Below are 26,518 nucleotides of genomic sequence, written 5' to 3'. Positions count from 1 at the left end.
GTATTACACAGGTAGGTATGAGGCTTTACTCCCAAATATAGGTGTTTTTAAACCAATGATGGAACAGTAAAATCTTATTGAAAAATCCTTAATGATTTCATTTTTCAATATCTTTAAGGAAAAGGTAATCTACACTCATATAACAAAGAAAAATATATTTGTTCAATTATTTTACAAATTTTGCCTTGCAAGCATCTGACCTCGGTTTAATTCTTCTGTCCCTCTCGGAGAGCCCAGCAAGCTACCGAGAATATCCCACCCACACAGCAGAGCCTGGCAAGCTACCCGTGGCATGTTCAATATGCCAAGAACAGTAACAACAAATCTCACAATGGAGACATTACTGGTGCCCACTTGAGCAAATCGATGAGCAACAGGTTGGCAGTGATACAGTGATACAAATATCAGAGGCTGGAAAACAAGGCTGGCTCACTCAGGGCAGCTCCAACAATGAACCTGGTTTTGGCCATTAGTTCAGGCTGAGGAGAAAAACTCCCTTACATTTATACATATATATATATTTTTTTTTTCTTTTTTGGGTCACACCCAGCAATGCACTCCTGACTCATGCACTCAGGAATTACTCCAGGCAGTGCTCAGGGGACCATATGGGATGCTGGGAATTGAACCTGGGTAGGCCGTATGCAAGGCAAATGCCCCACCTGCTGTGCTATCGCTCCAGCCCTCCCTGTACATTTATATACAGTACTTCTGGCTCTTCACTCAGGGTGCAGTGCTGGAGACCATATGCAAGGCAAGACCCTCCCACTGTCCTATCTCTCTGCCCCAGGAGCATAGCTATTTTACAAATATTTCAATAGGTGTCTTTATTCAGGCCACTCAGTATTAACCCAGAACTATACTTTATATTCCATTTGGAGAAACAAGGACAGAGAGGTTGAGAAGAAAGCTGAACAGACTTTCTGCTCAGACAAGCTTGGGCCCAAATCTCAGGCTTGGTTTTTATTATCTACGAAGAGGGATGATGGCATCTGAGGACAGCTAAGTGAAGCCATGCCAGAGCCTGTCCCATCACCAATGGGATGCTCGGGTGGGGGTGGGGATCCACTCCATTCATGCAATCTACACTTTCCCAGCCAGAAGATTAATTTTAATTTCTAGTACATTTTTTAAAAAAGAAAAATGCTGGAAACAGTACAAAGCTTATCCTAGCTCATTTGACAAACTCTATGCTTACCTAACTCCATACCTGATGTTCTCAAGGCCACTGGTATTGTCCTCATGGATAGAAAAATGGCTCTTGGTGGAGGTGGAGGAAAGAGTAACTACTTTCAAGAATGACTCGTAGCTATATATACTGTCTATGAATACATATTTACTATGTACATATTCAGAGAAATCTTAAAATTTCATTAAGGGATACTAGAACAATAATATCCAATTAGGGAGATAATCAGAGAGAAAAAATAAAAGGCTGAGGAAAGCTGCTGCCTTCTAGGAAAACCCTGTGAGAGGGTTAGTTCTCAAAATCACTGTCACACTTTTTAATTAAAACAAAAGGACCAGAGAGAGAGAGAGAGAGCCAGCATTCAGGCCCTTGCCTTACAGAGTCCAGGCCAATCCCCAGCAAAGCCAGTTGTGGTCCTGAAAGTTTACAGACACATCAGGTGTGGTCTTGGAGGGTCCGGAGTGACCCTGGCACTGCCAGGTATGGTCTGGAGAGTCCCCCCAGCACTGCCAAGTGGCACAGCTCCACCATCTTGGGCCTTCACCGCAACCCATGGGCTGTTCTGCTTGACTGGGAAGCAGGAGGGTGACTCTTCAAAGTATACACAGTCTCCAAAGTACATCTTAAAAGCTTCCAAAATACGTAAAAATAATAAAATGAATCAAAATTTATTTATAACTGATGGGGAGGGGCAAACCGGGGATGCTCGGGATTTACTCCCAGTGTGATGCTTGGGGTCACTCCTGGGGGTACTGGGGACAGAACTCAGGTTTCACACGTACAGATCTTGCATTCACCCACTAAGACATTTCTCTCTGACTTCAGAGCTTTTTCTTCAAGGATCTGCCCTCTACAAATAACCAAAAAACTAAAAAAGATGCTACACATGACCTTTCTCTACAGAAACCTACATAAAGATCAAGGAAAAAGAAAAACAAGCAAACTAGGGAGTTGAAATCTAAATTTGTTTAAACTGAGTTTTGAAGGGAAGAGGAGAAAGAATGCAGTTTGTTAATAAAGTAAAAGGAAAAAAAAAGGGAGATAAACTGAGTCAGATGTTACTGAAGGTAGGAAAGAGAAGGTAGTCTAATAAGAAAGGTTTTTAAAAATCTTTTTTGGGGGGACAGGGCACACCAGTGTGTTTGGGGCCTGTTCCTGGTTTTGTGCTCAGGAGTAATCTTTGGCAGTGCTCTGAGAACATATGTGGGGCAGGGGACTCAAAGCAGGGTCAGCTGAATTCAAGGCACTATAGCACTGTCGTCCCATTGCTCACTGATATGTTCGAGTGGGCACCAGTAATGTCTCCATTGTGAGACTTGTTACTGTTTTTGGCATATCGAATATGCCATGGGTAGCTTGCCAGGCTCTGCCATGCGGGCAGGATACTCTCGGTAGCTTGCCGGGCTCTTCGAGAGGGACGGAGGAATCGAACTTGGAACCCAGGTTGGCCGTGTGCAAGGCAAACGCCCTACCCGAGTGCTATTGCTCCAGTCCAACAAACGGAAAAACAAAGTGTTAAAATTACATCTAAGCAAAGGGTAGCGTTCTCATCGTTTTTGTAAAATGTTGGGAGAAAATTATTGAAAAAGTGTGAATCTTAAACACAGATCTTACTCATAGGTATTATGGACCCGAAGCTGAGAACTACTGATCAAGGGAATTCAATTTTGTAGGTTCCAGACTCAACTCAAAACAAAGAACTACTCAAAATGGGAAGAAACACACTATGAGACCCACATGTTTAACAGCAATAATACAAGTTTGATAGCAGGGCAAAAGATTTAAAAAATGAACGGTCATTTGAAGAAATCAAACTCAAGTATCTCTCAAATCAACTCTCGTTCCTTGGTTCTCTTCCCCTTCACACACACACACACTCGCACACAGGAACTTGTCAAACTTTGAATATTTGAGGAAGAGCTGTGAACTGCATACAACACCAAAATTCAGTGGCCTGTCTGGGTTCCAGCCATGCAGGCAGAAATAGTGCAGCTGCACTTACTAGGAAGCTCCAGTTGGTAAAGCAACAAGCGCCATGCTTTATTTGGTGCAGAGACTTCAGACACGAAAATGTGCTAGTTACATTAGAAGTTCTCACTGAGGGAAATGATGTGTGGGACCTCCTTTTATTGTTTTCTGGAAAATCCTTTAAATGGATTATTTCAAAAACAAAACCTGAGACTTCATGTCCTGGTCTTACTCAGTTCAAACATGCTAAAAATGTACGTTTTTTAACCCTTCTCAGAGATAAGCAGATAAAGAGCTTTCTTCAGAAAGAATCACTCAAAATTCTATCAACAGTCAGCTCTTAAAATTGCTTAAGTCCGAGAAGAATTATATAAAGACCTTCATGTCTCTTGCAAATGAGCATCTCCACTTCCTGCCCAGGTGACAGTCTGGCTCTCAGCTGGCTGCTTTCCAAGGACACCCCAGTAACACAGGTGGGACAACTTAGGGCTCACTTCAACAGAACTAGAACACTGCTGCCCATGTTACCCTCAAAGATGGTAAAGTGATGGTCACAGCTGTGGCCTGGCCAGTTCAAGACACTGGACCTGAGAAAGCTCCAGGTGAATCAAGGAAGACTTGGAGCCTCTGGCCTAGAGTCCAGCTTCTTGAACTATGGGACATAACCCCAAAAGTGGTCACATAGCTGAATGTGGCGAATTGTTTTAAAATAAATTTGTGATTTATAATGGGAAATGCTTGATTTGTGTATCTACTTTAAATGCTCTGCAGCACTATAGCACTGTCATTCCATTGTTCATCAATTTGCTCAAGTAGGCACCAGTAACATCTCCATTGTGAGACTTGCTGTTACTGTTTTCGGCATATCGAATACGCCACAGGTAGTTTGCCAGGCTCTGCCGACTTTAAATGCTCAAGAACCCAAAATCATGTAAAAAGTTCTTGGGCAAAAAGGGATCAGGAGAGAAAACATTCAAGTCCTCACCTCGAGCACTTTCTTTCAGGGCTAGGCACACCATTCTCTCTCCCACATCTGCTACCACTCTGGCCACTGAGCAGTAACCAGCAGCCTCTCAATTTACAGCAACTTGCTCAGTGCGCAGGACGCCTGTGATCTGCCCCCAAGAAGCAGCATATGGGCCTGTTTTGAAGTCAGAAGGCATTTAGGAACATACTCTCAAGGACAGACTGAAAGTCCCTTCCTGCTAGAAGGAAAGGAAACCGTGGAATGGCCACTGGAAATTCTGTCATGCCAGCTTGTTCCCAAGTCCTGACCAGGCCTCTCTCGTAGCTTTCAGGAGCCGTGAGGCCCTAACAGGGTGAGAAGACACGCTATCAGAGGCCAGCACATGGCATGCCCCACCCATGATCGCCACAGGCTCTGGGATCCCTCTGCAGAGTGAGTGCATGCAGCAGCTGACAAGAAACAGTCCCAGGAGAGGCCAGAGGGGTCAGGGTGCACTGGGTTTGAACTTGCTCCAAAGACTATGTCTGAACATAGGCGCTTCATAGAGCTATTTTTAAAGGATTCCTAAAATAATATTTCTCCAAAATGGCATAATTTTTCAGGCAAGGAAATACCTTTTGTCTGCAAGTCAAAGAAGGTCCACCTCACCCACAAAGGCACATGTGAATATTACAACTATCGCACTGCCGTCCCGTTGTTCATTGATTTGCTCAAATGGGCACCAGTAATGTCTCCATTGTGAGACTTCTTGTTACTGTTTTTGGCATATCAAATACGCCACGGGTAGTTTGCCAGGCTCTGCCGTGCAGGTGGGATACTCTCCGTAGCTTGCCAGGCTCTCCAAGAGGCACGAAGGAATCGAACCAGGGTAAGCCGTGTGCAAGGCAAACACCCTACCCATTGTGCTATGAAGATGATTTTCATAAAGCACCAGAGCACCAAGAATGGCCATCATAAAACAACAAAAGTATGAGGATCTAATCTTTACTTTGTACTTTCTTATATTCCAGACTTTAGGGAGGAGGTGATACTAGATACCAAGCCCAGGGCCTCACATATGCAAGCCACCTCTGACTCTATGTGGTATTTTTGAAACAATGATCCTCTGCACATATGATCAGAGGCAGGCAGGGATGGAAAAAACACTGTCCAGTGTCCACAGGAGCCCCATCAGTCAAGGAGACAGCTCAACCTCAGAAATTCCCAATGCGTCTATGTACATTTCCAAAATCTTATGGAAAAGAGCACCCCGGAAGGGTGGGGGAATAAGTCCTGAACACTCATCAAGTGGAAGTCTGACATCACTCCAAGCATCCCCAAGGCCCTAGAGCATCACAACACAGACACCAGGAACCCACATGTCAGTCAACAAACAAGTTAGAACATGTGTTAGAAAATGTCCAAGACAGGGCTGGAGTAACAGAACAGCAGGTGGGGTGCTCACCTTGCATGTGGTTGACCACAGTGCAAACCTCAGTATCTCACCTGGGTCCTCTGAGCCCTTTGAGGGATCATGCCTGAGCACAGAGGCAGAGGTATTTCCTGAGCACAAGTGGATGGATTGCCCATCCCCCACCTTCCAAAGCAAAAATTAATTTAAGAATAAAAATTTATATTGCAAGGTTCTTTTGGTCACTCAACAGAATGAAGGAATGAGGAGGGATCTGGAAAAAAATCTCCATTATCCTCTTTGACATAGAAATAACCAAATTCACCTCCTGTAGGATGTCTCAGTTCCTCTCCTTGGTTCATAACAAAGTTTTCTACATTTTTTTGGCGTGGGGGAGGGCACACCCGGGTGGTACTCAGAGGTTTTTCCTGGCTCAGCCTCGGGGATTATTCCTGGCAATGCTCAGGAGACCAAATGGAATGCCAGGATTCAAACCCAGGTCAGCTGTGTGCAAGGCAAATGCCCTACCTGCTGTACTATCTCTACAGCCCCAGGTTTTCTAATTCTTACAGACACTTGTATTCTGGAGATGAATCTTAGTAACCAAGGGAGAACAGGAGCAAGAAAACCCTCTCCAGAGCTCACCAACTGTGAAGGGCCGAAGTGAATGAGGGGATTCATGAAATACTGAGCAACAGGAAAAGGTTCCTGAACGCACAATGGCCAAAAGTTCAGTGGAACATCATAGTATAGAGAAGGCCAGGTGCGTTTCTGGCAGAGCTCATCCTCACTGCCTCTCTCTGGTAACAAGGGGTGGCAGCGGAAGGCCTGAAGACCCTGCTCTGGATCAGCAATTCCAGCGCAGGTCTGACCACCACAGTGCAGCCCAGGTATGAGACGGGAAAGGCGGAACCCACCACACACCTGAGAACAACTCAACTGTCAGTGCTTCCCGTGGATCCAGGACCTGGGGAGCGGGGCCTGGTTTAAACATCTCTAAGAAATGTTTAAACACTTTAAGACAAGTGCTTAAGCCCAACACTACGGGTTAGGTCCATTTCCAATCTGTGGCATAAGATGGTGGACATGACCATCCTGAGGCGAGTCAGAAGCAGTCATGAGCATGTGAAGTAAAATTTCAGATGAACATAACTCAGAATAAGAGATGTAGCTCACTAAACCTACAATTAGTGAGTACTGGAATAAATTAAATACGGATTCCTGCCGCATAAACGCACACTCCCAAGCACAAATTCACTTAATTTTTGGCCTCAATTAATTTCTCTTCTTTCCCTTCTAAAGCTACACAGTAAATTCTCATGTGACCATTTCAAGAAGTATTTTTTGCTACTAAATTTTGCCAACAATCTACGCACAGCATTCTAGCAGATGTTTCTGTTTTCAAACCTCTGGGAACTTGGCTGGATGTCCTTTCTTTCCTTGTGTTAAAAATAAAAGAAATGGTCCAACTGCTGCCTAACACCCCAGAGACATTTCCCCCCACCCCCCACTGCTCAATCATACTACACATGTGACCACCAGATCCCTCCTCAAATCTTCTCTTTTCCATTAGAGAAGATGTTTCCAATTATAATCCATTATGTTGCGAAGGATGACATCATACCAAAAGGGTTTTTTGCTTTTGTTGGTAAAGAAAATACTACCATGGATTCTTAGTTACTGGGGACCATCTGCAACAATCTAAGCCAAGAAGACTGCTGGACCTTATGAACTTACAATGTGTTGAGAGGGGCATTTGCTCAAGATCTATTCTCCACACAAGATGACACTCTTGGGGGGAAGGGGCCGCCACGGAGGGATAGGGAGAGTCTTGTTTATCTAGCAATTCCCTTTAACCTGTGACCCAAGCTTACCTCTGTGACATCCATGACTTTGATGGCCGCCAGCTGACCGGTTTTAACATGTCGGCCCTGAAATACAAGAAAGAAAAGGCATCAGCATTTTATATAATCACTAGAAAAGAACAACTGAAAGTTTGATTTCATACTGTTTGGTTTGGGAACTGGGGTACCACATGCGATGCCAGGGTTGCCTACATGCAAGGCAAGTGCCTGCTTCTTGCCTGCCTCTTGGACACTCTCTCCAGTGCCCTAAGTTTCAACAAATCATTTCTTTTGTAATTTCCCTCAAATGTAAAGATGATCCCCTGACATCCAATACTGTGAGGTGGTGTGTAATACCGACGTATACTTCTAAATAAACAAAATAATTAGAAAAGCAAATGAATGCTGATAAAGCATCAACTCCCACTTTCGATTCCCACTTTCCTCTCCAGGCTTAACTTATGCACATTGTCTTCTATCAAGTTGATCGTTCTCAACACTGGACAGGAAGGAAATGTGGTGGATTCTCCAAACCATCCTCACCAAAAAAAACCCCTCTCTAGTCAGTGCTCCAATATTGTCTCCCTGGGTCCCAGACAGTGCTGTGGGCCCTTGAATTTCATTTCTAAAGGATCTCTCCTAAGTTCAACATTAGGCAGTGCCCTTCCCTCAATGAGTCTACAAAAAATCTAAGAGTTGAACCTTCTGCCAATTTAACAGACTACTGCCATCAAAAGCATTTTGCTTTGAAAGAAACAGTTTAAGATATTAATCCCCAAGTGCTTTTACAGCATTTGAGACATAGCAGTTTCATACTGAAATTATTACTGCAACCAACATCACTTCCTGCAAATCAGATTGCTCACACTTTCCCGAAGAGAGATTTCAGCACTTGATTCACCTTTAGCTCATCAATTAAATTTTTTTAAAAATGCTCATTTCTTTATTTTAAAAAAGAACTTGGAGTGCTCAGTACAGAGCACACCCCCTCTTGGGTAAGGCCCCAGCATGACCTCTGGCACTCTTGAAAGGAAAACTCAAACAGTTCTCAGCAGACAAGCAAGCCAATGAAAGCGCCTGAACACTTTATCATGTTTCCAACAATCAGTTAGTGAGCCTGCATTGACAAATGTGCAATACCTTTATGACACATGTTCCAAGGAAGGAACAACAACCAAGAAAACCAATCAAATCCTGGCATCAAAGCAGGTTGCTATGGAAGCAGGTCTGAGAAAGTCTGAGAAAAGCAACAGCCTTTTGCAAAGAAAGCTTATAAATCCTGAGGCAAAGAATGGCAGCTACCCAATTTTTTATTATCACTAATACATACCATAAAGCCAACTCATGCTGTATCATCTTTACCTGGACCCTCAAAACTCCATTAAAATAGAGCTGAACCTGTGCATTTGCTGAGACGTGAACTCCGGGGGCTAGAGGGAGTGAATGCAGGAGGCACCATGACCATTACTTTTCTTTCCTCCCCAGAGGGATGTGCTCATTTCTGAAGCCCATGATTCTCAGCTCTGTGGCCCTATGGGGTGTCCCTTCTACAGGGCTGAAGAGCAAGACCTAGGGCTCCATGATGTGGGCGTTCACTGCCGGGGGTCACTTTATCAAAGTCTTTCATTATGTACCATCGCCGACTCCCCACAGAACCCAGCACAGGTGCCACAATCTATTTCCCAAAGAACCAGAGCTGTGAGAGTTGAGTAACCCACTTAAGATTCACTGGTGTGTTCCCTACACCAAGCTGGGAACTTTCCAATACACATGACTACAAATGTCCAATTGCACCAACTTAATGTTTCTTCGAGTGTTCTTTCCTCTTTCACTATTTAGCCACCTTACATAAGAAAGGACTCGAGCAATAGCACAGCGGCATGCAAATGCCTTGTATGAGGCTGACCCTGGTTTGATTCCTCTGTTCCTCTCGGAAAGCCCGGCAAGCTACTGAGAGCATCCTACCTGCGCGGCAGAGCCTGGCAAGCTACCCGTGGCATATTCGATATGCAAAAAACAGTAACAAGAAGTCTTACAATGGAGATGTTACTGGTGCTTGCTCAAGCAAATCGATGAGCAATGGGATGACAGCGACAGTGACTTAAGAAAATACCGTATCATATAATATTACACAGCTCACTGTTAGGCTGCACTGTGGAAACTGTCGTATAGACACTGTGGGGGCTGCGTATGAACCCACTGTGGAAGTCTGCCATGTAGACACTAGTCCTCTCAGTTGCCTGGAGATGGTCATGCAGACATGGCTTCCCTGAGGTGTGAACAGCAAGATCCCAACAAGGACAGCGGCAGGCAGGGGGCACAACTGCACCTCTTCCAAGCCAGCACAAGGACTGGCAGAAGGAATCCAGCTGCAGCCCCTCGCCCCCAGCTCGCCCTCTCAGCCTCTGAGTGTGCACACAGCCATGCTGGCATGATGCGCTACTTGTCTCTACAGGGCTGGTTTGCTGCAGGCCAAAGTGGTGTCATGCTGAAGGAAGTGACTCAGTTACAGAACTCACTTTCACCCACAGAGCTCACTTCCCTGTCACATTTGAACCCCAGAATTCCCTAAGAGGAATCTGAGAGTTTACAAACAGTCCCTAGGACTCATAATAAATCATCCAAATACATGAAAAAGCACGAATCGCATGTCCACATACCTTTGGGAACACATAGTATTCACTACATGAACTCATTATTTTATCGGAGACTTTGTGTATGGCAGTTAGGTTGGCATCAAGTTAATCCTAACAAGTGTTAAGTTATGCTTACATAAAATGCAGTGGCTGTTTTGAAAAGTTTAAGAGCTCAAAGGTCAAGCAAGCCTAGCTTAAACACTGAGCCAAGAGTAGCTCCGGAAACAGTATGTGTGATCCCTAAACAAAAAAGCTCAACAGAGAAGGAAGCTGATTGGGAGCACAGTTAGAACAACAAAAATACTCCATATGATGCTATAAAGGTGGATGGGTCCGTAAGAATCCGTCCATACACAAGGACTGTACAGTAAGAATAAACTCTCTGGGGCTGGAGGAATAGCACAGCGGGTAAGGCATTTGCCTTGCACGTGGCCCGACTCGGGTTCGATTCCCAGTATCCCATATGGTCCCCCAAGCACCGCCAGGAGTGATTCCTAAGTGATTGAGCCAGGAGTAATCATCCCTGTGCATTGCCGGGCGTGACCCAAAAACCAAAATAAATAAATAAATAAACTCTGAAAGGATAAATTCTGAGGTTTGGGAGAGATTGTACATGTTTAATAGACAGAAAATCTTTATACCTTTTTTTTTACTTAAAGTTAAAATTACTCCCCCCACCCCCCATGCAAAAAAAAAAAAAAAAAGACTTAAATAAAAAAACCCTGCCTTTAAAATTTCAATCCACTTCTCACTATTTTCTCTTATTTTCAGAGCAAATATGTAAGCTCTGTGTGTGGTGACTGGCATGAGCTCATGGCTGTCCCATCACAGAACCCCTCTCTTTGAGTCTACAGTACCCTGTCCTCAAGGCAAAGACAAGCTTAAGCCCAGAAACACTGGTGTCCTTCATGACTGCTCCTTCCTAATAAATATCAGCCAACCAAAAAAAAACACCAAAGTTTGGGTAGGAGACGGAGGGTATATAATCAAGATAACACTCCAGAAACCATCTAAGGCAAGGGGAGAAAACAGCTCAGACTAACCATATCCTAGGAAACACCCCAACTTCTAAGTGCTTCCTTACAAGAGAGAAGGAATAACAGCAACAGGAACACACACACACACACACACACACACACACACACACACACACACACACACACACACACACACACCACTTCCCCAGCCACATAACTCAGTGCCCAAACCAAGTCAGTGAGAATTTTATTCTTTCTGTGGGTTAGCAAGAAAGGAGGGGGGGAGGGGGAGCACAGTAATGTCTAAGTGTTAAGAGATCAGTCAGGACTTGCAATTTTGTAAGAAGACACTCTATTTGCTAGGGAGCTTAAAATTAAAGGCCTCAATGGAGAATGATTCCTTTCTTAGGTCAGAGCTGCTCTCTCTGGAACAATACTCCCTTTAAGGAAAATTATGCCCCAACAGCAGAACATGTAGACGGGCCTTCTGCTAAGAATACAGCCTTGCAAACAGACAGCAAGATTAGACTTCAACTGCCCATCCCACCCCACCTCACCTCCACTAAACAAGAGTCATTTTGCTATGCTAAGTTTGCAGTTAGGAAAAAGTAAAATAACAAATGCATCCTCCTCTTTTTTTTTCTATAAAAGACCAATCTGAACAGAAATCTTCTTAGCCTGAGATCTTGAGTGCATTACAGATGCTTTTCTTAATGGCTCAGGGAGATCATTATGAACATCAATGACTAGCCTGTCCTTGCAATTAAGTGACAGCCTCAGGGAACATTACATCAGGCCAATGTTCTCAGCACTACAAAGAGCCCACTCAACCAGGCTCTGCAGGCTGCTTTTGTCATTTTCAGTTTTCTGAAACTAATAGGCCAAAAGTGCAAACTAAGGTCCAGCTGGGTGGGAGAGCACTGTTGGTAAGACATCACTGAGCAAGATCACCTTGACGCAGAGAAACAGAGAACATGTTGATACGGACATACACAGAAATTCCTTTCCAGAAGAGACTGGTTGGCCAGTAGGTTCAGGCGGGAGAAATATAGAGACGCTTTTCAAAGATACAGTTGCATGACAAGGAACAGTCCTGGGCCCTGAGAGATTAGGGGAGGCCTGCAGGGAGTGAGGGGGAGCACTTCCCTTGCAACAGCTGACGCCAGTCTCACTCCCAACACCACATATGGTCCCCAGAGCATTGCCAGGAATAATCCCTTAGCACAGAATCAATAGGCCCTGAGCACCACAAGGTGTGACCCCCAAAACAAAAGAACAGTCCCTCCCGATGGTCACTGCACCCTGTCATACAGCAGAGTTCTGAGCAAGTGTCTGTACAGTATTGAGGGTGGGTAATGACTTTCAAAGAGAAAATAACAAATATAAAAACACCACCAAAAGCAAAGGGTCCACAAAACACAAGGAAAGAAATAGCCTTTCCATTCTTCTATAAGAAGTAAAGCCTGAAAAGTCTTTGCAGTCAAGCTTTCAGACCATTCAGATTCTGTAAACAACTATTACTAACATTCAATGCACATTTCTAACAATCTTCTTCTGCACTGTAGCGCTGTAGCACTGTCATCCTGTTGTTCATCCATTTGCTTGAGCAGGCACCAGTAACCACTGTGAGACTTGTCGTTTTTGGCATATCAAATATATTTGTTGTTGTTGTTGGCATATCGAATATACCAAGGGTAGCTTGCCAGGCTCTGCCATGCAGGCAGGATACTCTTGGTAGCTTGCTGGGCTCTCTGAGACGAACAGAGGAATCGAACCCGGGTCAGCCGCATGCAAGGCAAATGCCCTACCCGCCGTGCTATCAATCTTCTTCACTAACTTGAAAAGCTCAACTGACATATGACTCAACAATTTTAGTTTAAATATCACAAAAGAAACTTCAGTGAGGTCCATCCTTTAGAATAGGCCAACACAGGTATAGTCATCTTTCTTTCTTTCTTTTTTTTTTTTTTGCTTTTTGGGTCACACCTGGTGATGCGCAGGGGTTACTCCTGGCTTTGCACTCAGGAATACTCCTGGTGGTTCTCAGGGGGCCATATGGGATGCTGGGAATTGAACCCGGGTTGGCCGCATGCAAGGCAAATGCCCTACCCGCTGTGCTATCTATTGCTCCAGCCCCTATAGTCATCATTCTATCTTAACTGGTGAGACAGCTGATTAGTCAATCTGATAATTAATACCAGGCCTGACATTTGATCACATGACTGTCAAGATATCACACTCCTAAAGCATTTTAACTAGTGGGTACTTAACAAAGATAACTGGCCAATAAGAGACACCACCCATAAGAAATACATTCCCTACATAAGGGTTCAAGAGCTGCATGAAAAAGCATTGAAAAAAATGCTTTCTTATTTGTCAACTACCAGAAGCTATCAGCTTTTTCTACTTGTCTGTATTGTCCATATTTTTAATGATGAAGTTTCTGTTAATATTTTAAAGTAGAAAAATAAAAAACATTTTCACTAGCTCCTTTTTTTTCATATATTAAATACTGCTCCAATGTCAATATGTTTATCATAGATCATGATGTCCAAAGTGTGAAATCTGTCTGACACTATCCCATGGTGTCTGAAGAGTGAAATGAATTCAGGGCACTGGACAGGAAGTTTACCTCTAGCAGAAATAAAGTGCACAATTGGCTTACCACACCTGTCTGAACATGTCTGTGGAAAATCCTCCCCTAACAAAATACCCCAAGGTTGGAATATTCTCCTGGGTAAAACAGCTTAGGTCTTAGAATACAAAGGGTTCACACTGCCACGGGAAGAATAGTACAAACTTATCATTAAGGGTCTTTAGAGGTAGAAGACAACAGAACCAACATTAGAATGGGATGGAAACTGGCAGGACTTTAGACTCTAAGGGTCCCTGCTGACTGGCTTTGTGAAATAGCCCAGCTTCTGCTCCTCATGTACCTACTGAATGTTGACATTCTTACTAACGGTCTTTAAGTCTGTCAACTTAAACAATGGCTCGTGTGTTGTGAGAATACTGCTGAGAAGATATTGTACTAAATAAATGACCAGCTCACTTGAACAGGCACGGTGTTTGTTTGTCTCCTTATGCTTGTCTCTTTCTCTGAGATTGATCCCCGCTGGACAGAGATCAAAGGTGCCAAACCAACTGGCTGGAGACAATGGCCCTTCTTCTGTGAGCTGGGGACAGCAGCTGCCCTCGGCAGCAGAGCCTGCTGGCTAAGAACAGGCTCCCCAAGCAGCAGGAATATACTGTTCAGGAGATGCGCCAGGGGCATATGGTCTTGAGTTCAATCCCCAGAACATAAAGCATTTCATAGAAACCTTGGTCCCTATTTATCATTATTGCTATTATCATGGACTGGAGTAATAGCATGGCGGGGTAGGGCGTTTGCCTTGCATGCAGCTGACCCGGGTTTGACTCCTCCGTCCCTCTTAGACAGCTCGGCAAGCCACCGAGAGTATCCCGCCCGCACGGCAGAGCCTGGAAAGCTACCTGTGATGTATTCAATATGCCAAAAAACAGTAACAACAAGTCTCACAATGGAGACGTTACTGGTGCCCACTCGAGCAAATGGATGAACAATAGGAGGACAGTGCTACAGTGCAGGGCTACTATCATCATTGCTATTTCTACAATGATGGTGGCAAAGAACTTCATCCCCAGAGACAGTATCGTGATTAGAATGTGTACAGAGTAACTGCTGTGATAACATATCACAATCTCTGATAAATGAGCTTCAGAAGTGCAGCTCACCTAAGATCACGTACCCTCTCAGATTTCAAAACTAACAGGAGTGGTGAAATGTTTTTCTCGAACATGAGGTTGTCTTCAAAAGGGTCAACTATTAACCTTAGCTATAAAAAACCATCACAAAAGCACAAATAGCTACTCACTCAAATAGCAACTGAAATAGAGCATCTGAATTTTTCTCCTAAAACCCTGTACAAATTAACAGTACCTACAGTTTCAATCAAATGAGTTTTCTCCTCACTTAAAGGTCACTTACTACATTCCATTACTTCAGCTACTAATGAAGGAATGATTCTTATTCAAATAGCCTACAGTATAATTCTCAATCTGAACTCCCATCCTTTTTCCTTTCCTAGGCAAGCTGGTAAGATAACCTTAAGTCCTTGCTCCAAGGCAGGAAACCTAAACCAAGTTAATATTCAAGTTTCTTACAGATTAGGAGGTAAGGAAAAACTGGAAGGGCTGGAGAGAGAGTATGAGAAAGAAGGCACTGCCTCACATGCAGCCAGCCCTAGCTGGACCCCCGGTACCAAACACGGTCCCCTGAGCTCCTCCAGGAGTAATGCCTGAGCACAAAGTCAGGAATAGCCCCTGAGCACCACTGGGTGTGTCCCATAATCCCTCCAAAGGTCTCTTAAAAATAAAAAAGAACAAGAAAGAAAAATCAAACTGGAAAAGGGAAACTGAAATTGGAGGGGGAGGTGTCTGAGAGGAGGGGACAGGAAGGAGCTTCACGACTGACTACTTGGTGAATCCAATGTCACACCATGTTATCATCAACCGAAGCTGAACTATGTCATTCGCTCTGAAGAGCAGACAGCATTGGAATGGCAGACATTTATAATACTACAGGGCTCCAGGAGGAGGTGTGAGACAAAATAGTGAATTTTCACAAACACTTTACCTATTAGAATGAAAAAATATTTACCCAGAACAAAAGACAAGATACATCATTCTATGGGCAGTGTTCAGGGCTTACTCCTGGCTCTGCGCTCAAGGGTCACTCCTGAGGGTGCTCAAGGGACCAGGAGTAGTCCTGGGACGCAATCCACACCAGCTACACGCAGGCAAGCTCTCTGAGCCTTGTGCTATCTCTCCAGCCACGGGTTCTCTTCTACCTCCCATCATTCCCCCAACCAAGAAGTGTTCCTACATTTCTCCCTTGTGACTTCATAGTTTATTCATGTTAGAATTATACCCACTGCGCTAGTTTCACTACTAAAAAAAGCACTTTAAGCATCACCAAAGCATTCAGACTCAACTATTCTCATAGGCTTACAGGAAAAGAAAGAGGGAGAAAGAAAAGAGAAGAAAGTTTCAGGGGTCAGGCACAAATCAAAAGGCAAGGGATAAAAGAAAGCCAAGCATTATGATTCCCTTCTGGGCTTCTGATCTGCCCAAGATCCCTTCCCATCACCACCACCCCAAGCTTTAATTAAGGCTTTCAAGTTGTTCCTTGCTTTCTTTTTAGCATACCAAAAACTGAACAAAATAACAACAACAACAACAACAACATAAAACTGCCCTTGAGTTTAGAGCAGGTGTGGGAAGTGCAACTGTAAGCCGTGTGTTTCTCCCTGATCTTGCCACAGAAGAAGGAGCAGGTTTCCAAACTGAAACCACGACTGCTGCTGCAGTCCCCAAATGACATGCCTGAAGACTGTGAATGGACTCTAAGAGCACAGTCTGTCTCCCTTTCATTTTCCAAATCTGAATGCAGCTCTTGACTGGCCTGTGCCCACCCACTATCCTGCCTGTAAGGAAGGGGGAGGAGTCTGCCGACAGGGTGGGAGTGAGCGTAGCGCGGCAAGACACCGTCCTCTAGATGACAACGCTGATGCTCCTGTAATCCAAGGGAGAGTTGTTCTGGGCTCCATGGCAAACTCAGGTCCAAACAAAGGCTTTTCACACACATGCAGCAGGGACCAAACCCAACACTTGGCCACGCATGGTACCCCAGCATAGTATCCCAGTTGACTAGAAATACATCTCCTGAGTACTGCCAAGCCTGCCCCAAACATTTTATTTAAAAAAATATAATCCATTGGAGCCAGAGAGATGGCACAGCTACTGAAGTACTTGCCTTGCACACAGACAACCTTTGTTCAATTCCCAGCCTCCCATACGGTTTCCTTGGGCACAACTAGAGCAGAGAGTCCTGAGCACAGAGCCAGGAGAAAACCCTGAACACCACTGGGCATAGTGCCCCCGTCCCCACCCTACGAATTTAATTCTTCCCAAGCAATCCCCCAACGTTGTTTTTAACAACAGTTTGTCTTGATAAATATTCGCATAAGGATTCACTGACCATCTATAATTCTGATACTCAAAAAATAAAGCCTGCCCGGGGCTGGAGCGATAGCACAGCGGGTAGGGCATTTGCCTTGCACGCGGCCGACCCGGGTTCAAATCCCAGCATCCCATATGGTCCCCTGAGCACGGCCAGGGGAAATTCCTGAGTGCAGAGCCAGGAGTAACCCCTGTGCATCGCCAGGTGTGACCCAAAAAGCAAAAAAAAAAAAAAATAATAAAGCCTGCCCTTAGGGTTTAGTCCTGTAAGGCTCCCTTCATTGTCCCTTGTCAAAATGATACGTCCGTGCCATCAATTCAGGTCTTCCTTCAAAGGCAAGGCAGGCCTGTACAAAGTCCCTACGCCCACCTAGGATTTACTCAGTGAAACAGGAAAAAAAAAAAAACCGGACTCACACCAAGAAAATATTCCCATGGAAAACAGAGATTTCTTGCTCAACACTTGAAATGGAAAACTGTGTCCTCAAAGCATTTTCTGTGAGGGACAAGAAAGCAGCTGGTGATAGAGCACTTGCCTACATGCATGAAATCCCCCTAGCCAGCCCGCCCACCCAACCCCCCTCCCCAAATTACCATGTACTGCGAGAAATTTTATTATTAAAAAGACCAATGACCACCCCCCAAAAAACCCTTGTGCAAAAATAACCATTTCCATTTGAGCTATACACACTGATTATAGATTTCTCAAAAGAATCACGATAACAGGCTTTGTGAATAGCAAATGGAAGACCAATTTTCAAACTTTAAAGAGAGTTTGTGCTAACTGGGTGGCGACTGTGTGTCTTCTGACACCCTCACCTTCCCTGAGCCCTGCTCTTGCCAGGTCCCACCATGATGCACACACCAGGCATGGGTGAGCTGGCAAAGGGGACTAAAATTAAGCACTCCCGCTATTTCCTGGTCCTTCCTCCTCACCTATAAGGAAAGAGCCACAAAAGCGTCCCCATTCCACCCTGATGCTGTCAACAAGCATTTATGCACTTCTGTGCCTGGTGCGTGATGTTCCAAATAAACGCAAGTAGGAATCCTTGAGCCGGGCAGTTCTCCAACCAGCTTACATAGCAGAACTGGGTCAATGGTGATGCTTGAAGTACTTATTTTACTAGAGAAATTGGCCCATTGAGTAAAAGGATGCCTCTGTGTTGAGAAAAGGAGGCATTTACAAATCACACGGCAAGTAGCCTCAGCAGGGGTGAGAAGAGACCCTGACTAGGGGGAAGCCACTTCTTGGACCATGAGGTTTCAGAGCTTGTCCAGGATGCTCCAGTCTCGCTCAGTGACTGATGGCAGAAATGGGAGTCGGGATCAGAGAGTGGGCAGGTCTGTCTGCGGTTCCTCAGGCTAAGGGAGTCCTTTGCCACTTCCTCACACCATGTCACCCTGCTGTCACAGGCACCCTGAATAGAGTGACAGTAACCAGAGCATCAGCGTCAGAGTCCCGCTACCCCAAGAAGCACCTACCTGTCTATGGTGCCCACTTACAGATTCCCAAAGTTGTGGGGGGTCAATAAGGGAACCAGGTCGGACAAAGGCCGGAGAACCCACATCAGAATACTACAGTATGCCTGTCACATTAGTCAAAGACAGCAAACAGGCAGGCACAGAAATAGGGACTCGTCTCCTTAGCTCTGCCAACACAGTGAGCCTGGAAGCAGAAGAAATAAAGAACCAGGGTCACTGAGGCCACCCCTGCCTTTCATCAGCCAAGGGCCAAACTCCTGCATACACCAACATATACACCTGCACACCTTGACCCACAGAGACCTACATACCTATACATACACTTCTATACACGACCAACACACCAACATGCACAGACACACACAGCAGCACACGCCCACACCATGCAGAACCCCACACTGGGGACAGGGTGTATCCTGGGAGGCCCCCGCTGTTCTTAAACTCTGATGGCTCCTTCCTGTGCACTCTTGCGTAGGCTCAGATGGGAAGGTTCTGACCCCAAATCCAGTGCCTCCTCTCCCCCATGAGCACACAGCTTCCTAGGGCAAGATTCACCATTCTCAGGTGTGGGGGGGCTAGAGGCTCGGCTGACGGGTCTGGCTATGGTTTTCAAAGCAGGCAACGGCATCCAAGTCTCCCTTTGTCCTCCAAGGACAACTGTAGAGAAAGAGAAATATTTGTAATGGGAAAATAAAACCCGTACTTCATCCTGTACAAGATTACCAGTATCTGGTACCTGGGCCACGTGGGCTGTGAGGCTGCAGATTCTGCCACTGCATGTAATAGAATGCCAGTGCCCTTGGTCTGTCTGGCTGTATAAATCCCAGGCCCCTGAGAGCACATCCTAACAAAGCAATGGCCCTGGAAAGTTGCTCCACCAGTCTATGGAAGCATGAAGAGTTAAGGCTGACAGGGTAAGTCCTAAGAGAAAAAATTCAGAAGTTACCTGCAACCACCCTACAAACCTTTGATAAAGGATAGATAGATAATAGAAGTGGAGATGACTAACAATAAAGATAATTGATAGAAGACAGATGACAGACAACAGAGAGATGATAGCTAATAAAGATGGTTGAGAGATAGTCCAGATGACAGATAACACAGATGATGGAGATGACTGATAATGGATGACTGATAGATGATAGACAATGGATGGAAGATGATAAATAATAGAAGTAGAAGACATATAAAAAAGGAGACTGATAGTAATAGAAATGACAGACAATAGATGATAATAGGGAATGAAGATAATGGAGACAAAGAGGATTAATAGATAACAGAGATGGCCAATAGAAGATAAAAATTAAGCCCTAGTTCATTGAAAGATGAGCAGAGGCCTACAGCAGACACACTCATCATCCTTAACTCCCAGGCATACTCAGGCCTGGAGCAAATACCAGATCCCACAGAGGTTTGGGGGCTCCCCATGTTCCACCACTCTGCTGAGCCCCCATCCCATCCTGAGACCCAGCAAAGAGCCCCATTAGGCAGAGCACCAGTGTTCCAGGAGCACCAAGCACGGCCACAAGGTTGCACAGAAGGTAAAGGTTCAGCACTGAAGGTGCATCCTCTGACTGTGGGGCCAGTGCTCACATCAATGGACAGCTCACCCCGAAGAAACAAAGTCTGTGTCAGAGAAGTCTCCAAGCGAGTCACAAGCCAGGACCCTGACCCAGGACAGTGACCTTGGCACTGATGTCCTCACCCCTTGCCTATCTGGACCATACTCGGGCCATCATGGCAGTCTTGGAGGTGTGGCCCAAGACCTACAGCAACTGTTACAGGCAAGAAGCACTGTCAGGGGATGTGCGGGATACAGAAAAGCAGGGGGAAGGAGGAACTCGGATGTTGCCAAAATTCCAAAGCGTCACCCTGCCCTGTGCTCACTTCTCACAGCCCAGCAGGACTGCACCTTCCAACAGACAGGGCTGGCGGAGCATGAGCTGAGGCCAGTGAATAACAATTACTGGGGCATTACTGAAGGGGCAGAAGGAAGGAGAAAGAGCCTGATTTCAGTTTGTAGAGAAACCCAACAGTGATGCTGTTTCCTGGGACAGAGATCCTGAGGACAAGTGAGTGAGTGAAGCACCCCAAGCACATGTGGGTCCAGTGGCTGCATGGACACCAGCCATGGCAGAGGGTGTCTTGGTGGTGTTCAATAGGCACTGGGTTTGCTGTGCAGAGCCTGACTCACTCTGCCCCAGCCCAGCTCTGGGGCTTTGGTGAAGCAGCTACTACCACTGAAAGGAAAGCAGCAAGTAACAAATACGCCAATATCCCCTAGCCACCACCCTCTCTCCCCACTGTGGAGGAGAAAACAGATCAGCAGATCAACATCTTGCAGAAAACATCTGAGTACACCCCTCTGATCAGATGTGGAAATGCAAACAGAAAGTCCCCTTTGTGCTCCCAATTCATTATGCTAAAATATTACAAAGAATAAGCATGGGAGATAATCATATACTTTGGGAGGTGGCTTAAGTAATTGCAGTAATAAGCCACGTGTAAAGGAAGCACACAAATAAACAACAATTAAGTAGGGGAGGGGGGAGAAGCTTTAAAATTAGCTGCTCATCGAGTCTGCAAGCTAAGCTTTAAGTACCACAATAGCAGCATCTTTAATAAAAGTCCCAAATTTAAGTCAGTTTTATCTGTGGGAAAGTTAAACAAGAAGGGAGGGGGGAAGGGTCTAAATACAAGCAACAGAGCATTAAAGCTCCTCTAACCCGGTGATTAGCCGGTCTCGGGTCGTGCTGTCACAGCCATCATTAAGGCAAAAGTCCTGCCTAATTAGAGGCTGACACAACCCTCCATGCACCCAAGCCCCAAGCATGACACTTAGAAGGGGAATCTGCATGGGACACCAGACTGGTGCCACCAGCCTCAGTCGGCCCAGGGAGGCCTCTGGCTCAGGTGTGCCTGCAGAGACCTCAGGGAGCCCAGGACAAGGTCCCTGTGGGGACAACAGATTGGGCACAAATAGAAGCCAGAAGACACCCCAGCAGACAGCCACCTGGAAAACCTGGCTCAAAAGGCCGCCACTTCCCTTGGAACAGCTGGAGAGGGTCATCTGAGGCGCTGGCTGGACCAAGACCAAAACTGGAAGGTGCAGCTTCTATCCATGGAAAGTAGAAACCACGGAACCTCTGGCCCTGCCTGTGACAGTGGGCCTGGCTGTGGGCAATTGTTCCTACATGGGGACCTGGCTGGCTCATGGCTTTGTTGGCAAATGGTGTCCCCTGTCCCTCGCTCCAATGAGCCACCCCTCCTATGTGTCAGCTGTTCTCTCCTGGGGGAAGCAGCTGTGTCTACCTAGGAAGCCAGGCACGGTCTGGAAGAATCATGTGGAAGACAAAGGAAATGGAGCCCCCAGATCCTGAACAGAAACAAGGTGGGCACTGCTGGCCTCTTCCTTTCTAAACATTAGTTTAAGATGTAAAGAGGGGAGGAGAGAACCCAAATCTGAAAAGGACTAGAAATCAGAAGCTCAAGGTTCATCTTCTTTCCAACTACTCAATCTAGCTGTTAAGATGGAAAGAGACCGGGCCACAAAGCAGAGATGGAGCCAGGGTAGCTCCAGTCTTCCGGATGACCAGACAGAATGCAATGATGATATTTATCAAAGTAAGACATCAAGTCAATTTGCCTGATTGACAATCTCTCTGTTTTCTCTCCCCCCCCCCACCCCCAGAGCACTACCTGGGACCCCCTCGCCATGTCTAGTTGCTCAGAAATAGACCTCATTACTAGATGACACTCAGCTCAGTAAGTACAGGCTGGACTCCTCACAGCACCTCCGAGGGCTAAGTCCATCAGCACAAATGCCCGTAGGCTCCTGCACCCCCAGAGTCAACACCCAGCAGAGAGCAGCCCGTGTACCCAGGACTTGGGCTGAATGGAGGGACAGGCCTGAATGAGGGGACTTGGGCTGAATGAGGGGACAGGCCTCCTCTGAAACGCCGGGGCCCAGGATCTGTATGAACCTGGTGCCATAGGGACCAGGACGAGTCAGCCAGTGCTCACTGTGCCCAGGTGGGCCGTGAGTCCCAGAGAGCATGGGGCACACCTGGCTTCCTAGCCACCAGAGGCAGTTTCCCAAGCCCACGTCTGCTGGAGTAGGCTTTTGTGCAGACATTCAAATAAGAGGCTGTAAGTGTGGTGCACAGGATTTCTGATGCAAGGGACATGACTGACAAAGCATCTTCAAGAATCCTAATGGAAAGTGGACTCACCCCTATAACTCTCAGGCTCTGGAAATGCCTGGCTTGGCCAGGGCTCAGCCTGATTTTCAGGGTAAGGACCCAGGTCACTGACCTGCCAAGTCCGTCTCCTCTGGTCCCAGGCCACACCACCAGTTCACAGCCTCTCAATGGGCGTGGCTTTTCCAAACACTTTGTTCTGTAGGATGCGGAGCCTACAGAGAGGTCCACACAGGAGTCACAGAGGATCAAAGACGAAGATGCTGCTTGGTTCTCTGGGCCTCATTCTACCCTCACTGCATTCTCACTACCTACCTACCAAAGCACAAACATTTTGGGATACAAGAGAGCTTTAGACTCCCCAGCACCTGTGTGACTGCGGGCGTCAACATGCAGGTGCAAGAGAGCACAGCAGCAAGGGTGGGCCAGTCGAAAGTAGATAATGGACCAAACATGATGACTTCTCAGTGTCTGTGCTGCAAACCATAATGCCCAAAAATAGAGAGTATAGGGAATATTGTCTGCCATGGTGGCAGGGGGAGTGTGGGAAAGGAGGGGTATACTGGGGATATCGGTGTTGGGGAATGTGCACTGGTGGAGGGATGGGTGTTTGGTCATTGTGTGATTTGAACCCAAACACGAAAGCTTGTAACTATCTCACAGTGATTCAATAAAATTAAGAAAAAAAAAAACAGAGTGGGCCAACAAGAGCATAGGAAGGGCAGGGGCAGGGCTCACTGTCCACACAATCTACCAAATCAGAGAAGAAAAACTGATAACAGCAAATCCAGGGCCTTGCGTGCAGCCAACCCAGGTTTGATCCTCAGCATCCCATAGGGTCCTCCAATCACACCAGGAGTGACCCCTGAGCACTTCCAGGTATGGCCCCAAAACATCATCATCATCATCATCATCATCATCGGAAATCCCAGAATCTATTTAACTTCGTCATAAATATAAAACACTTACACTAATACCAAGCAAAAAGAAAACCACATTTACCACAACTTCTAAAGCAAGTTCCCCAAACACACTTTGAAACTAATTATTAATGCCGAAACAGAGAACTTCTAATTCCTAAGATAAACAGCTCCGGTTCTTTAGGGTCTTTTGTAACTGCCAACACATTAAAAGACTGTTTTGAGTTTTGAAATAGTAAATTACCCTAAGAGAATTCTACCTCTGTCACTTTTCGTTTTTAAACACAAGAGCATCAAATTTGGTTTGGACACACAAGTCTCAAGGTGTCTGTAGCTTAAGAACCTGCAGAGGGGCCGGAATGATAGCACAGCGGATAGGGCATTTGCCTTGCACACAGCAGACCTGGGTTCGATATCCGGTACCCCATATGGTCCTCCGCACACCACCAGGAGTAATTCCTGAGCGCAGAGCCAGGAGGAACCCCTGAACCTTGCTGGGTGTGACCCCATCCCCCTAAAAAAGAACCTGTATAGTAATATAAAACCCAGAAAGATTTCAAAGCTCTCAACTGAAGTTGAGTCTAGTTTTTTGGTTTTGGTTTTGGGTTTTGGATTTTGTTGTTGTTGTTGTTGTTGTTGCTGTTGTTGTTGTTGTTGTTGTTGGAGGGGGTATGGAGTTGCACAGGAATTCACTGAAAAGTTCAGTGCTCAAAACTTTCCACTCAATTTCTTCAGCTTTCACTCAGTTTCCACTTAGTTTCTTCAGCTGCCCTTCATTAACAAGCCCTTTCCTCTGGACTGGGGAGACGGGACAGCAAGTTCAGGAAATGCCCAGGTGATGGCATCATGGTGGAAACCGCAAAGCTGTCTTTGGAGAAGGGAAAGAACATGAAGGCCCATGCTGGGTCCATGAGACAGGGGCAAACTTGGTGTATGACTGAGAAAGTTGCCCAAGAACTCTGAAGAAAACAAAGCAGCCCCAAGACCCCTGGTGCACAGTGTCCAACCCCACCAAGGCAGGAGTGTGGTCATGCTATTTTAAGCCCAGCTTCCTGCCCCATTAATGCTGCAGGAACCAGCTACCCACCAACCCCTACTTCATTTCCGGCCATGAGCACCTGCAGAGCTACAGAGCCAGGCCCAGGGCACCCAGCAGTGGGCTAGGAAGCCCAGTACCCAGGAAAACTGGTCAGTAAAGAGCTCCACTCCTCCTGACCTTGGGTCAACCCTAAACGTGGGCACCCCGCACTACCACTGACGGAGACGTTGAGTCCATCTTTGGCACTTCAATCCTGGGGAGTTACCCAAACAGCATTTGGTGGTTTCAGGGGTCGAATCTAATAAAGACACCTTCACTAGGGTGACTGGTTCTATCCAGACCGGGCATGTGGTGGTACCAGGCCCGGTGGGTCTCTGGTCCCTGTGCTACCTCTGCACTGCTTTTCAGATGAAACATAAAGTGTGGATTATTAACAGAACTAGGACAAGTACCTCTGACATCCTCCTTCAAGATACACTCTGTGACTGTTCATTTCTATACAACTACTTGTAGTTTTGCTCTTGGCATAGTCTATATTTAGTGACCTGTTATTACTACTCTGTTCACTTGGGGGAAAAAAATTGGCCCAAGTCTTGATATTAGTAATCGGTACAGACAAGTGAATAATGTATTGTTAACTATTTATTTACTTAACAAAAAGAGGATCTCAAATCTTCAGAGACTGAAAAGAGACAGACAAAGGTCACTGACAGTATTTTCTTTTCAACCAGTACCAACTATTCTGAAGTGACTGAAAGAGGTTAAGTAAGACGATTAAGTCCAACATCAGTTCAGAAGCACCTGTCCTGCAGCCATCATCACAGGGAGGGTCTTTGGCACTGCCCTCATGCCCTGCACCCCCTACCCCGCTGAGGGGAGAAGGAAGAGTAAAAATGATAAGAAGGCTCTCACCCCACACCATTTTCCAAAGAAGGATCAGGGGGGAATCTTTCAGGGCAGAGAAAGGCAACAATGGAACAGACCAGTAGGAAGATAGCCTAGGTCCCAGAAGACAGAGCTAACACTCCATTCCTGGCCTCACAGTCTTTACCACTGTCTCTCAACAACATTCCAACGGGATCTTTCAAATGCTATGAGGTATATGTTGAGGTTCTCAGCTGCAAAGTAGAAACAGGCTGAGCTACCTACTCTTCCCCTTCCAGAGTTCCTCGCAGCTTAACTCCATGTTTGCTGGGACTGAGACTAAGATCTTTTGGGAAATCTATGCAGGATTCCAGAATCTTATGAAGATCGGGCTGTCATCATGACTTCCCAAGGCAAAGCTCGTGACGGAAGAGGCCAACGTGTTTCGATGCATTTTCCTGCTTGTGACTTTGACGGAAGGTTTCCTTCCTACTACAAATCATGAGTGAAATTTACTTCCAACCTCCTCAACACACTCAAAGTCCTCTCCTAACACCTCCCAAACATAAAACTAAATAAATGCTCCAGCCCAGAAAATGACTATTCCGTGCCCCAAGTTTAGGTGACTTTCCCAGCCCTTCAGTCAGTGCCGTCAAACTGAACAGAGACGGCACACGAATGACTAGACCGAGAAAGCAGCACTACCTAGAAGGGTGTGGCAATCGCCTCTGCCACCAGCACAGGGAAAGTGCCAGTATGGCCACGGAATGCACAAGTCAAAGGAGTCTGAAGGGCAAATATTTCCCCTGCCAACAAAAATGCTGAGCCATATTTCAATACCTCTTTCCTAGTATACAACTAGAAGTGGGAATAGATTAGGAATCTGTTATGCAACATTGCTTGCCAGAAACCCAATCACAAATAACTTTAATTTAAAAAAAATAATAATCAAATGTTACACAGAGAGACAGTACCAACAAGCCAGGAGCTTGCCTTATATGCAG

At 45.8% G+C, this 26,518-nt stretch overlaps 1 protein-coding gene across 36 annotated transcripts in view; it reads right to left on the bottom strand.

Annotated features, from left to right (window-relative positions):
- Positions 1–26,518, bottom strand: part of MAP4K4 (mitogen-activated protein kinase kinase kinase kinase 4) — a 141,093-nt gene that overhangs the window by 74,369 nt on the left and 40,206 nt on the right. For all 36 annotated transcript variants that reach the window (XM_055123254.1, XM_055123244.1, XM_055123278.1 and 33 more), the window contains exon 3: positions 7,389–7,445. In XM_055123254.1, the coding sequence (XP_054979229.1) occupies positions 7,389–7,445 (57 nt within the window). The remainder of the gene's footprint in view (positions 1–7,388; positions 7,446–26,518) is intronic.

Source organism: Sorex araneus, chromosome X (assembly GCF_027595985.1).
Source record: "Sorex araneus isolate mSorAra2 chromosome X, mSorAra2.pri, whole genome shotgun sequence".
NCBI lineage: Eukaryota > Metazoa > Chordata > Mammalia > Eulipotyphla > Soricidae > Sorex > Sorex araneus.
This window is presented reverse-complemented; position numbering and strand designations above follow the sequence as displayed.